Consider the following 14,638-nt stretch of genomic DNA (forward strand, 5'->3'; position numbering starts at 1 on the left):
ACACACACACACACACACACACACACACACACACACACACACACACAGTATACGTTTTAAACAATTTAATACTGTACACAGCAATGATGATTGTGAAGCTTGGTTGAGGTGATGGAGTCAGAGGGTGGGATATTTCCCAGGGAATGCCTTGCTGCTAAATGATGAACTAGCACTCAGCTGACCCCTCAAGTGTTAACACATTGTTGTTAATGTAGCCTCACACTCTACAATGCAGCACGAATAGAGGGAGGAGATACAATAGTCGCATGGCAGTGGCTGCAAACATTCCCTGCGGAAACTGAACATGATGATGAACCCACTCTATACACTAGAGCGCACCACTCCCTCCACTTTCCAAAGTGCCAGAGGGTGCATGCGTGCGAGAGAGAGACACACACGTGTGTGTGTGTGTGTGTCAGAGAGAGAGAGAGAGAGAGACGCACATCGCCCCATTAAGTACACTGACCCCACTCTAAGTACACTGCCTTTTTAAGTAGATCAGCAAACTCCCTTCCTCCTGAGCCATCGTGTCCCCCGTCTGCTCTGTGGAGATGGGGTACAGGAGCAGGGGGCAGGAGAGGGGGACACCCTGACATCAGCACCCCACTTCCACTCCACAGCAAGCAGGAGGCTCCCGGGAGCAGCTCCAAGGCAGAGGGCAGGAGCAGCACACGGCAGTGGGGGGAGGGACACTTGAACTACCTGATACAGTAACTCCTCATTTAAAGTCATCCCGGTTAACGTTGTTTCGTTGTTACGTTGCTGATCAATTAGGGAACATGCTCATTTAAAGTTGTGTAATGCTCCCTTCTAACGTCATTTGGCAGCCGCCTGCTTTGTCTACTGCTTGCAGGAAGAGCAGCCCCTTGCAGCTAGCTGGTGGGGGCTTGGAACCAGGGTGGACCAGCAGCCCCCCCATCAGCTCCCCACTCCCCTAAGTTCCCTGTGCAGCAGCTGCCTGCAGTTCAGCTGTGTCCCTCCCCCCACTGCCATGTGCTGTTCCTGCCCTCTGCCTTGGAGCTGCTCCCCGAGACTCCTGCTTGCTTTGCTGGGGGGGGGGAGGAAGAGGGAGGCTAATGTCAGGGTGTCTCCCTCCCCCCTGCTCACCCCATCTTCCATAGAGCAGGGCTCAGGACGGAGGGAGCTTGCAGCTGTGGTCTCAGCAAGCTGATCTAATTAACAAGGCAGTGTACTTAAGGGAAATGCGCATATCTCCCTCCATTCCTGCTGCCTTGCAGAGTGAGAGAGTTAACCCTTGAGGGCTCAGCTAATTGCTAGTTCATCATTTAGCAGTAAGGGAAATATCCCACCGTCTGACTCCTCCACCTCAACCAAGCTTCACAATCATCATCACTGTGTACCAGTATTAAATCGTTTGTTTAAAACTTATAGTGTGTGTGTGTGTGTGTGTGTGTGTGTGTGTGTGTGTGTGTGTGTGTCTTTGTCTGGTGAAACAAAATTTCCCTGGAACCTAACCCCCTCATTTACATTAATTCTTATGGGGAAATTGGATTCGCTTAACATCGTTTGCTTAAAGTCGCATTTTTCAGGAACAAAACTACAACGTTAAGTGAGGAGTTACTGTAGTGGATAATCTGCTGGGCAGCTGCAGAACAGGGTACTTAGGGGAGCTGATGGGGGGCTGCCGGCCCACTCTGGTTCCAAGCCCCCACCAGCTAGCTGCAACAGGCTGCTTTTCCTGCAAGCAGTGAACAAAGCAGGTAGCTGCCAAACAATGTTATAAGGGAGCATTGCGCAACTTTAAACGAGCATGTTCTCTAATAGATTAGCGACGTAACAACGAAATAACGTTAACCGGGACAATGTTAAGTGAGGAGTTACTGTACCTGTTAGTGAGCTGATCAACTTGATATCTGGGAGTGAATTCATTTAAGAAGTGGGTATTCACCCACGAAAGCTCATGTTCCTATACGTCTGTTAGTCTATACGGTGCCACAGGACTCTTTGCTGCTTTTACAGATCCAGACTAACACGGCTACCCCTCTGATACTTGACATTCATTTAAGAAGTTGATTTTCACAATTTAGTAAAATAGATTCTTATCTCTTGGCACATACAGTATTGAATTAAACACAATAAAGCAGCATTTCAGCCTCTCTCATTTCTTTTAACCTGATCAGTTCTGATGTGAATCTATATATAAGTACATATTTAGGTTTCTTATACCTACAATTCTGGCTTGCAATATACAGTGCAATAAGCATTAGGAAATATGCTGCTCTCATTTATACATGTCTGAATTTGGAGAAATTCCATTAAAAATCAATGGAGTAATTACATGTTTACTTTGGTGTAAGAGAGTGCAGAATTTGATCAATTGTTTCAATATTATTTATATTCATTAAAAAAAAAAAAACATACCAAGGACAATGATGGTCCATTTTTAGTACACATCTGAAAAAGAAAAAGTCCATTTCCAATTAATTAAAATAAAAATTAAAGTACAAAATACATTTACTTTCTAATTCAAATATTTGGTCTCAAACTTCCTAAAGCTGTGAAACAAATTTTTAATACCCATTACTTCTACTTTTCAACCCCACACCTTCAGGCAAAGGGCCCATATTATAGCTGTCAGACCTTCTGCCCAGGAGAAGTAGAAGATAGTACTCAAAAAAGCCCATTAATCAGAAAGAGGGGATATTATTGAACTGCACAAGGCACTCTCTGTCTCGATAGACCATAAGGTGCTGTTTTCACTGTACACCAACTCCATCTAACGAAGAGAGGGAAGAGCATCTTCGCAAGCTAACCTAGTGAGGAGGCTGGCTAACCCAGTGAGGAGGGCTTTAAACTAGGTTCGCCGAGGGAAGGAGACCAAAGCCCTGAGGTAAGTGGGAAATGGGATACGGGGAGGAAGCACGAGCAGGAGAGCGTAAGAGGGGAGGACTCCTGTCTCAGACTGAGAAAGCAGGACTATCAGCGAGTTATCTTAAGTGCCTATACACAAATGCAAGAAGCCTGGGAAACAAGCAGGGAGAACTGAAAGTCCTGGCACAGTCAAGGAACTATGATGTGATTGGAATAACAGAGACTTGGTGGGATAAATCACATGACTGGAGTACTGTCATGGATGGATATAAACTGTTCAGGAAGGACAGGCAGGGCAGAAAAGGTGGGGGAGTTGCATTGTATGTAAAAGAGCAGCATGACTGCTCAGAGCTCCGGTATGAAACTGCAGAAAAACCTGAGAGTCTCTGGATTAAGTTTAGAAGTGTGGCAACAAGGGTGATGTTGTGGTGGGAGTCTGCTATAGACCACCAGACCAGGGGGATGAGGTGGACAAAGCTTTCTTCAGGCAACTAACAGAAGTTACTAGATCGCAGGCCCTGGTTCTCATGGGAGACTTTAATCACTCTGATATCTGCTGGGAGACCAATACAGCACTGCACAGACAATCCAGGAAGTTTTTGGAAAGTGTAGGGGACAATTTCCTGGTGCAAGTGCTGGAGGAACCAGCTAGGGGCAGAGCTCTTCTTGACCTGCTGCTCACAACCAGAAAGAATTAGTAGGGGAAGCAAAAGTGGATGGGAACCAAGGAGGTAGTGACCATGAGATGGTCGAGTTCAGGATCCTGACACAAGGAAGAAAGGAGAGCAGCAGAATACAGACCCTGGACTTCAGAAAAGCAGACTTTGACTCCCTCAGGGAACTGATGGGCAGGATCCTCTGGGAGAATAACATGAGGGGGAAAAGAATACAGGAGAGCTGGCTGTATTTTAAAGAATCCTTGTTGAGGTTGCAGGAACAAACCATCCCGATGTGTAGAAAGAATAGTAAATATGGCAGGCGACCAGTTTGGCTTAACAGTGAAATCCTTGCTGATCTTAAAACACAAAGAAGAAGCTTACAAGAAGTGGAAGATTTGACAAATGATGAGGCAGGAGTATAAAAGTATTGCTCAGGCATGCAGGAGTGAAATCAGGAAGGCCAAATCACACTTGGAGTTGCAGCTAGCAAGAGATGTTAAGAGTAACAAGAAGGGTTTCTTCAGCTATGTTAGCAACAAGAAGAAAGTCAAGGAAAGTGTGGGCCCCTTACTGAATGAGGGAGGCAACCTAATGACAGAGGATGTGGAAAAAGCTAATGTATTCAAGGCTTTTTTTGTCTCTGTCTTCATGAACAAGGTCAGCTCCAGACTGCTGCACTGGGCAGCAGAGCATGGGGAGAAGGTGACCAGCCCTCTGTGGAGAAAGAAGTTGTTGGGGACTATTTAGAAAAGCTGGATGAGCACAAATCCATGGGTCCAGATGCGCTGCATCCGAGGGTGCTAAAGGAGTTAGCGGATGTGATTGCAGAGCCATTGGCCATTATCTTTGAAAACTCATGGCGATCGGGGGAGGTCCCGGATGACTGGAAAAAGGCTAATGTAGTGCCCATCTTTAAAAAAGGGAAGGAGGAGGATCTGGGGAACTCCAGGCCAGTCAGCCTCACCTCAGTCCTTGGAAAAATCATGGAGCAGGTCCTCAAGGAATCAATTCAGAAGCACTTAGAGGAGAGGAAAGTGATAAGGAACAGTCAGCATGGATTCACCAAGGGCAAGTCATGCCTGACTAACCTAATTGCCTTCTATGAGGAGATAACTGGGTCTGTGGATGAGAGGAAAGCAGTGGATGTGTTATTCCCTGACTTTAGCAAAGCTTTTGATACGGTCTCCCACAGTATTCTTGCCGGCAAGTTAAAGACGTATGGGCTGGATGAATGGACTATAAGATGGATAGAAAGCTGGCTAGATCGTCGGGCTCAATGAGTAGTGCTCAATGGCTCCATGTCTAGTTGGCAGCCGGTATCAAGCGGAGTGCCCCAAGGGTCAGTTTTGTTCAATATCTTCATTAATGATCTAGAGGATGGTGTGGACTGCATTCTCAGCAAGTTTGCAGACGACATTAACTGGGAGGAGTGGTAGATACGCTGGAGGGTAGAGATAGGATACAGAGGGACCTAGACAAATTAGAGGATTGGGCCAAAAGAAACCTGATGAGGTTCAACAAGGACAAGTGCAGAGTCCTGCACTTAGGATGGAAGAATCCCATGCACTGCTACAGACTAGGGACCAAATGGCTAGGCAGCAGTTCTGCAGAAAAGGACCTAGGGGTTACAGTGGATGAGAAGCTGGATATGAGTCAACAGTGTGCTCTTGTTGCCAAGAAGGCTAATGGCATTTTGGGCTGTATAAGTAGGGGCATTGCCAGCAGATTGAGGGACGTGATCGTTCCCCTCTATTCGACATTGTTGAGGCCTCATCTGGAGTACTGTGTCCAATTTTGGGCCCCACACTACAAGAAGGATGTGGAAAAATTGGAAAGAGTCCAGCGGAGGGCAACAAAAATGATTAGGGGGCTGGAACACATGACTTATGAGGAGAGGCTGAGAGAACTGGGATTGTTTAGTCTGCAGAAGAGAAGAATGAGGGGGGATTTGATAGCTGCTTTTAACTACCTGAAAGGGGGTTCCAAAGAGGATGGATCTAGACTGTTCTCCGTGGTACCAGATGACAGAACAAGGAGTAATGGTCTCAAGTTGCAGCGGGGGAGATTTAGGTTGGATATTAGGAAAAACTTTTTCACTAGGAGGGTGGTGAAGCACTGGAATGGGTTACGTAGGGAGGTGGTGGAATCTCCTTCCTTAGAGAGGTTTTTAAGGTCAGGCTTGACACAGCCCTGGCTGGTATGATTTAGCTGGGAATTGGTCCTGCTTTGAGCAGTGGGTTGGACTAGATGACCTCCTGAGGTCCCTTCCAACCCTGATATTCTATGATTCTATGATTCAGCATTATCATTTGAGGAGGAAAAAAGTCAACATTCAGAATTGATTTTAATAACCAGCATGCCTTACAGCTGCTGTGGATAGTATGGGAAATATGGTAACCTGGCACTCAACTTAATCAATCTGATCAAAATGCTTGATAGAAAAATAACTTTGGGATAGAGAGGAGGAAGATGGAAAAATATATAAATCGATAGTTCCAATGGTCTATATTCCATTTTCTCCCAACTTTAGTATAGCATGGCCAAAGGGTAGTAATTCCAGACAGACACATGCATTCATCAGATTTCTTAATTAAATAGATCTACCCAAGCTCAGTCACTGAAATCTATTAACAATTTATTTCCCAGTCTTAAGTGGCTTGTAAGAACAGATTTTGCAGGTGGAGCAGAATGTGCTTGGTGGATAACACTAATACCTCTGAAGTTACGAAGACCTGTAATGCTACTGTAGCTCTCCCGAAACAAAGTTGTTACTACCACAGCATGCTTGTGCCTGACAGCTAGGGAAGCAAGGTAGGTTCCATGCACAGAAGTTTCTGTTGGCATATATATCACAGTCCAGACCCACTTCACTCTCCAGTACTGATCCTTCAGACTGAACACATTTTACAAAGCTAGAAGCACATTTAGGACAAATCCTGCCCCATTCTCCATGGTGCAGAGGGCCCCATATGCAGAAGACCAGTTGCAGTTCCAGCAGAGGGAAAGGCAGAGATTTGCACGTCTTACATGAAGCCCAGGCTCTGTGGGCTGGGAGAGGGACAGAGATAGTAGATCTACCATTATGCAGTTCCACTGGCGAGCAATAAAAATAAGGCACAAGTATTCAAAATGAGAATTTAAACAATAGATCATCACAGCTACTTACAGGTCACATGCAGAACAGTGGTGACAGCGGTCAGGCTTGATTAGTTGGCATCTATCACAATATCTGATTGCTATGTTCAAATTTTAAAAGTCAATCTGTTAAACAGGTCTTTGTAAAATTAAATTACATACACACAGAAGTTTCCAATGTTCAAGAGACTGTTTCAAGGACATCTCCCCTCCCACTTCCATTCTGAATCGCATAAGATTGCTGTGGCAACTACAACAATTGCTTACAGAAAAATGTAACATGAAAGTATTTAGTGTAGCAGTATCTGTTTCTACTGTAATAAATGCTTTTTCAACTCTTCCTCTTCATTTAATCTGTTCCTCAGTCTCCCCTCCCCTGATCCTCCAGCACATGCTTCCCTGCCACTTGATTTCCTTCTCCTCTGGATATACTACCCAGACACCAGGTCCTCTTCTCCCCATGTGCCTCTTGACATACTCCCCAAGCCTTAGTCCTCTCCTAGTCCTTGAGGGGGGCTCATATTTCTCTCCTATTCTGCTGACGTGGTATCTAGCAGATACAGTTAGGCTGGCTACTACTTCTTCTCAGCAGTTGCTTTTAACAGGCCTCCAGACTCTTCTTGATACAAAGGCGGCACACATCTGTAGAGGCAGCTATAAAGAAGGAGAAAAGCCACCACCACCAGGCAGCTCTGTGCTGACAACCAGCAAGTGCCCCACAGACCACCAATGGCCCAGGAACCATAGTTTGGGAATCACTTAAATGCAAAATGAATTTACTCAAGATAACCATTAACAAATCTCATGACTTACTATTAAGTGATAAGAGAGACAAGGTGAGTGAGGTATATTTTTTATTGGACCAACTTCTATTGGTAAGAGACACAACAGAAGTTGATTCAATAAAAGATATTACCTCACCCACCTTCATCTCTCTAATATCCTGGGACTGACATGGCTACAACCACACTGCATATTAAATGGTATAACATTTGTAACTTCTATTAAAAAGAACCATAGGTCTTGGGAGCAATCAATAACACCACTAGTTTTAGAGTAGTAATGCAGTTATAGAAATCTAGCTATATTGTATTTAGGCATCAGAGAAAGTCATTTAACAGTCTCTCATGATATTTTCAGAGAAATTACAATAGTATTACTTAAAAATAGTGAAGGTAAAGACAGAAATAGCTGAATGATCATAAACATAATGATTAAACAGCTCTGTCCTGAGAGTTATAGCTGATATTGGAAGAAGAATTTACTGGCATTTTAGCTTCCATAGCCTCAATTCTGACACTGTAGTGAAAGTAAATTCAAGCCTTAAATGTTCATACTTAGAGGACCAAAGCAATAATTGGGATTAAATAGAAATGAATATAAAAAACTCAGCCTTCCAACTCTGTTCCTTTAGTCTATGTAAGATTATTATAAGCAGAGTGCAAGATAAATATTTTCATGCTGAATTTATTTTGCAAAACAGGATCTTTTTTGAGAAAACTGTTCTATTTATTGGCTGCTTGTAGAGATCCACAGACAAAAAAGAACTCTGGCATCTCATGGGGAAATATGAAGTCATGGCCTTTTGCAGAAATTATTTAGCAGACGGTTCACACAGCAACATCAAAATAAATCTCATGAATTGGACTAGGAGCTTTTGGACAACTGGACTTGTCTGCATGCCTCACCCCTTGATGCTGTTGTGGTATAGATAGGTAAGTCTTTAGCAGCTCTTCTCAAAATGTCCTGCTGGGATTCTGGTCTCTCTTCTCTTTCATATTGTTCTTTATCAGATTTTGATAAGCAGAACTGCAAGAGGGGGACAGAAGAATAGTTTTTAACTGCATGACCAATCAAGGTTTATGTTGTTTGAATACTTTACCCCTAAAGAAGCAGCAATATCTGCCTATCATCTTACCAAACAGAGGAGAAAAAGTAGTAAATGATAGGAGGTACAGCAAGAATTGTCCCCCACACATTCTGAAATTACATGATTGATCCTTTGTAACAAAACTTTAAAATGCTAAATTTAAAGGAACTGTCTTTGTCCTAGTTCCCACCACTCGATTTCCCTTTGCGATACAAGATTACAAGATGAAGACTTGTACTCAGTGGCGTTTTATGAAGGTGCAAACTTCTCTTGAAACCATGGGTCTAAACCCTGTCCCAGAGGTGCTTGGGGATCCCAGGAGTTCAGAGGGCTCTGCAATAACAGAGGGGGGAGGAATAGCTCAGTGGTTTGAGCACTGGCCTGCTAAACCCAGGGATGTGAGTTCAATCCTTGAGGGGGCCATTTAGGGATCTGGGGCAAAAATCTGTCTGAGCTCCCAGCAGGAATCCCTGAAGGTGCCCTTTTCTTTCTATATGCACTACTCAGTGTCTCCACACCCACTCCAGTGAGGAAAAGATGCAAACTGGATTAAGGGTTTATCATTTTAACCATGTTGTACTTCTTGATTAGTTCATGTGGGTTTTTCTTGGGCCCTGTAACGAACCATGTTGTACTTCTTGATTAGTTCATGTGGGTTTTTCTTGGGCCCTGTAACGTCCCCTTCTTTTCGAATTCACCAGAGTCTAAGTGGTTGAGGAGGGAGTAATAATAGGGACAAGTGAAGAAATGGTACCTCTCCTACTACAGGAAGAGTAGGAGAGATTGCTGTTGCCTCCCCATGTTACTTCTTAAATCCAGAAGGCTGAAGATTCAACCCACATCCCGCAGTAGTCAGGCAAGATTCCACTGCTGTATGCAGTATTGCCAGCTCCAATTTTTTAAAAGTCATAAAATGTCAGTTTCCAAAAATTATGAAATTGGCTTCAAATCATGAATTTAAAAAAGAATAAATATATCTTGTATTCTTTTTATTTGCCTTTGGGGGTATCAGGGTGCATTTGGGTCATGTTTTAAAGCTTTTCTCCACAACCACAAGGGCTAGAAACTTACTTTTTAAAAAATAAAGGCAGATTCTCACATAATTATTTGCCTACAGGAGACAGGGCTTTAAGTAAAATATCAAATATTGTGAGAGTTGGCAACACTGTATAAGTACGAGAAGTGCCGTAGTACACTTTTGCTGCTGCCTCTCAGGAGGCCTTGTCAAGCTAGGAGAAGTCTGCTTGGTGTCTTCAACCCCGGGCCAGAGAAGTGGGAAATTAACTAAGAGAGTAAAACTAGCCTTAAAACACTACTTAACAGACACAGCTAAACAAGACATCCAACTAATGCATAGAAAAAACCCTAAACCTCTAAAATCGGGTGGTTTTAATTTTTTTTAAAGTTGTCCTGTAACCATAACAAATTGGCTAACAAACGTTCAATTTCCCCAAAAAGTTATGTTTACATTATTATGTCTATTGACTATTAATGGGGTCACAAGTCTACCCTCTCTTTGGGCAACAGATGCAAATGTTCAAAGGGATGAAAGTTACCGATCAACAAAACAATTGTGACAAAATTTCAGCAGTTCTTAATGTAAACAGTAACAAAGAGCCCCTTTGTTTCCTTCCTCTCTTTCTGGGATCTCACATAATGTTGATTGTTCTTCCTTATTATAAAATGTGCAGGGATTACACTTGCACAATAACAGGTGTGAAATCTTTTTTTAGTATATTAGTAAAATCACAGGATGCCACTCATTTTACAAGAATGGGTATTTAAAATAATAAGATTACGTGAAAATGTATACATTTATGTTTTAAAACAATTGGAAAAAATTAAGTGGGAACAGTTTAGAGACAATACTATATTCTTCCCTGGTGCCTGAACGGAGATGACAGACAGAGACTGTGGGAGAAGAGTGCTCAAAGGAGGAACATGGCTTTTGGATAAGCTCATATGTAGAAATTTTCCAATTCAGACCTGATTTTATCAACACTTAAAATGGCCGCACTCTTTTTAACTCTCTGCTACTCACTGAAAGTTGAAGCCTTGCTGCAGCTTTTATTAGTTAGTTATAAATAGATGTTGGCAGACAGAAGTATCCAAGCGAGCACCAAAATAATTATAAAATACACTGATGCTTAAGCTAAGTTCATGTGGTTCTACAAATCTTGGAGCAGCTGACCGGTTGAGATAACTGTTGGATCTGCCAAGTGTTTTGTCATTATCATACAGAACAGGCACCAATTAAACCAGTCATATGATTTGAAGGCCAGCCTCCGTAGTGAATTTACAACTTAAAAATATTCAGTACTACTTCCTTTGCTCAGCTAACCAGCAGAGCTCTCTCTTCAGCTTCCTCTCCGACTCTACTGTAGATTTCTGTGACACTTTATAGATACATATTATAGAACTACAGTGTCTGATTTTCCATTGCACATATGTTTTCGCCTGTACAAATTTGCTTCGGGCTAAATGCTGGCATTGAGAGAGTCATCCCTGCCAAAAATAGAATAAAAAAATGTGTGTTTAGCCAGCTTTAAAATTACAGGAAATAGAGGGACAATTTCAATTGTAGTTTTGATATTAAGCCTATAGATCAATTGACTTACAGGAAAAAAATAAAAGCCATCAGGTTATAGGTTAATTCACCTAATAGATTCCTTGGAGAGATGATTATATTACAATTACCTCTGTCAATAAAGCTAGCACTTTTTATGTCAGTGTTTAGAGATTTCTTTCTATATTGATTTAACAGTGCTCGCCACACCTTGAGCTTCTAAACAGACTTATCACTGAGCATTACAGTCCTCTTAATGTTACGAATATTTATTGTAACCTATCCTTATCCAAAGAAACGTCACTGAGAGAGTTCAAATAAGGGTGTATAATGAAAATATATACAGATTGAGTCACTGAGCTAGTTATGTCTTAACTTATATTTAGTTTTGGCAGAATTAATTTTAAATTTTTTTATAATTTTGACAGATAATATTGATGTTTATTTCTAAGCATTTTTCAATTTTTATTGATGTAAATTTTCACAGTTGCACAAAATTATTGGTTTTAAGCATTTTTTAAAAATCAATTTACATTTTCACAGTTGTGGGAAACTAGGGGCGGCGTCAGACAGTAATTAATGATACACTGATAGAGAGGTTGGGAGCTTGGTGGGTGGCCTACTGGTTAGTGCATCTGACATACAATCCCTTGTCTCTTTGTTGGGGGAGTGGATGCCTGGTTCCTGACCCCAGGTCAAGAGTGTTGGGGCCTTTCCCCTCTGTCTGGGACTTTTCTTTTAAGTTGGCCATAATACGGGGACCTGGCCCCTTCCTCTCCACCGGGTCCCAGCCCAGAGCCCTTTGGGAAGTAACATCGGCAGGTTCTTCCCTGTACAGAGCCCAAGTCTGCTGCCCTGGGCTAGTGCTCCTTCACTTTGGGGCATGACCCCGCTAGTCCAAACAGTCAATAGCTTCACAAAGTCCAAATGAGCTGGGCCTTGCAAAACCTGCTTGTTCTCCAAGTGGGTGGTGGTTGGAGAAGGCACTGCCTGGGGCCTAACCCGCTTTGTGGTCCCCTCTGAAGGCTCCACCTTCTGTCTGGCATTCCGGAGAAGGATTCTTCTCTCCTGCAACCCATCCACCCTTTGCCTGGGCTTCTGAGCTCCTTTTAACCCACTCCTCCCATTGCACATGCTCAACAGGCCTATAAGGACAGGGTTGCCTGGGCCTAGTATAGCCTTTTAACCCCTTCAGGCCCAGTGTGGGGTTTGTATACCCCAGTAGGCAACATATGGCATGCGTGCCGAAGGCGGCACGTGAGCTGATTTTCAGTGGCACTCAGACTGCCCGGGTCCTGGCCACCAGTCCAGAGGGCTCTGCATTTTAATTTAATTTTAAATGAAGCTTCTTAAACATTTTAAAAACCTTATTTACTTTACATACAACAATAGTTTAGTTATATATTATAGACTTATAGAAAGAGACCTTCTAAAAACATTAAAATGTATTACTGGCACACGAAACCTTAAATTAGAGTGAATAAATGAAGACTCGGCACACCGTTTCTGAAAGGTTGCCGACCCCTGGTATACCGCATTCTACAGGCATTGGGATTCAAAAAGTTAAAGCTTTATAAACAAATTGTCAATGTCACGTGTCAAAATACACAAAGTAAATATCATTCAATCAACCTCACGTTCTCAAGTAGCATTTTTCTTCCTTTTCCTATCTGTACATTTTGATTAATTGATGGAAATATTTTTAGTCAGATTGTGTGTGTATGGTGAAATCAACGTTTACCAACATTTACCCATAAAAACGAATCCTTCCAAGCCTACTTATATTTTATTTATTCTAAACACCAAACTGAAGTTATTGCTTAGCAAAACATTGTAGTGTTATATATACTCACATACCTTATTACTTGAACATATACACCTGAATGTCAAACTTGTGACCACTTAGAAACAAGCATTCAATCTGAAAAAATTTCATTAGGTTACGATGATTTTCAAAGTAATTTAATTATTTACATTCATGATATGGCAGCATGCTATTTATTTCAGTTAATGGGAACAGAGAAGATGAATTACATTGTACTTTAAATAAGTATCACTGCTGAAAACAGTTCAATGGTATAATAAGTGTTGGCATTTTTCCATCATTAAATTTACCTCATCGGAGGGGGAAGCAGGAGTTGTAAAAATCGTCTTCCAATAGGACCATACAAACATGACAAATGACAGATGAAAAACCACAAGGTAGACAACTGCAATAAAAATAAATACAATAAGATTTCAGTGAGTATAGCTGAAAAGACCTAGAACTAGAACATAAAAATGCAATGGTTTTGGGTGTAGATAAGTTATTTCTCTTCTGCAAGCCAGTAAGATAAATTGCACTGAAACCCACTGGATAATTAGGAATACTAGCACATCTGAGTGGGCTTAGCCCTATAAAGAAGTTGTCTAAATCCACTTGATAGCCCACCAGATATGATGAGTACTACTTCAGCCTCAGAATGAATCATTTAATAGGCTACTAAAATAATGATGATCAAAATCTTGGTCATGAAGTAATTTCCCCACTTATACTCCCACTTTTTTACAATTGAATGAGCCTCATCATGACAGCAGCAACCCACAACTTTAGAAACATACCTTCATTCCCATGTACCCACCCTCAGGAAAATTAAAATAAAGTGTCTGATGTCTGGAATAGCAAAATAAAAAAGCTGGAAGTATACATTTAAATTATCTTGACAGACAGGCCACATATATTTCAGTTGGTTCGATTACTAAATTCAGTCCATGTACAGTATAATATATTGTCAGCAAATGAAGTAAATGATACCAGAACAGTGAAAACACTCAAGTTAATGTAAAATTTGGGTTATGCAATAGATATACACCTCTACCTCTATATAACGGTGTCCTCGGGAGCCAAAAAAATCTTACCGCGTTATAGGTGAAACCGTGTTATATCGAACTTGCTTTGATCCACCGGAGTGCGCAGTCCCGCCCCCCCGGAGCACTGCTTTACCGCATTATATCCGAATTTGTGTCATATCGGGACGCGTTATATCGAGGTAGAGGTGTATCTTATAAAGTCTAAGCATTGCACTAAAAAAATTTTACATGCCAGTATTATAACTATATTTTATTATTACTAGGTGTTGGAAAGGGGTTGTAAATAATATTAAAATGTAAATGTACCTGTACTGTAATTCAAACAAGGTAAACATTAATCACATTTGGATTTTGCTGTAGTATTTAATATACTAGGCTCCCACTCTGATTCCATCTTGGAAAAGCTATTCTTTATACTTATAATAAAGGGTTGGGGACTAGATAATGGGAATTCTTGATGTAACATCTTATTTCTGTATGAACATTTGTGATAGTGAGAACTTCTGCCTTTCTGATTATTTTTTATCTGTATAACTCTTGGTGCCTTCTCTGCCTCCACCTGCCAAATAGAACTGTAGACTCAGCACTGTCACAGCCATAGTGGAAAGTAGGAACTGCTGGCCTTTAACACAAAATGGACTCCATTTCTTTTAATGGTGCTGACCTCAGGAAAAGGTGTAGCTAATTTCAAGATATGTTATGATATGTTTATGATTAGTTAACAGT

General features: G+C 41.7%; 1 protein-coding gene across 3 annotated transcripts in view; it reads right to left on the reverse strand.

Moving 5' to 3' along the window:
- The window catches only part of LOC112118487 (palmitoyltransferase ZDHHC20), a 70,958-nt gene that overhangs the window by 16,840 nt on the left and 39,480 nt on the right, over positions 1–14,638 (reverse strand). For all 3 annotated transcript variants that reach the window (XM_024216852.3, XM_024216845.3, XM_024216835.3), the window contains exons 3-6: positions 13,178–13,272; positions 8,315–8,435; positions 6,658–6,727; positions 2,383–2,415 (exon numbers count right to left, since the gene is read on the reverse strand). In XM_024216852.3, the coding sequence (XP_024072620.1) occupies positions 2,383–2,415; positions 6,658–6,727; positions 8,315–8,435; positions 13,178–13,272 (319 nt within the window). The remainder of the gene's footprint in view (positions 1–2,382; positions 2,416–6,657; positions 6,728–8,314; positions 8,436–13,177; positions 13,273–14,638) is intronic.

The sequence above is a fragment of the Terrapene carolina genome, unplaced genomic scaffold, assembly GCF_002925995.2.
Source record: "Terrapene carolina triunguis isolate 2854851 unplaced genomic scaffold, T_m_triunguis-2.0 Scaffold141, whole genome shotgun sequence".
Lineage (NCBI taxonomy): Eukaryota > Metazoa > Chordata > Testudines > Emydidae > Terrapene > Terrapene triunguis.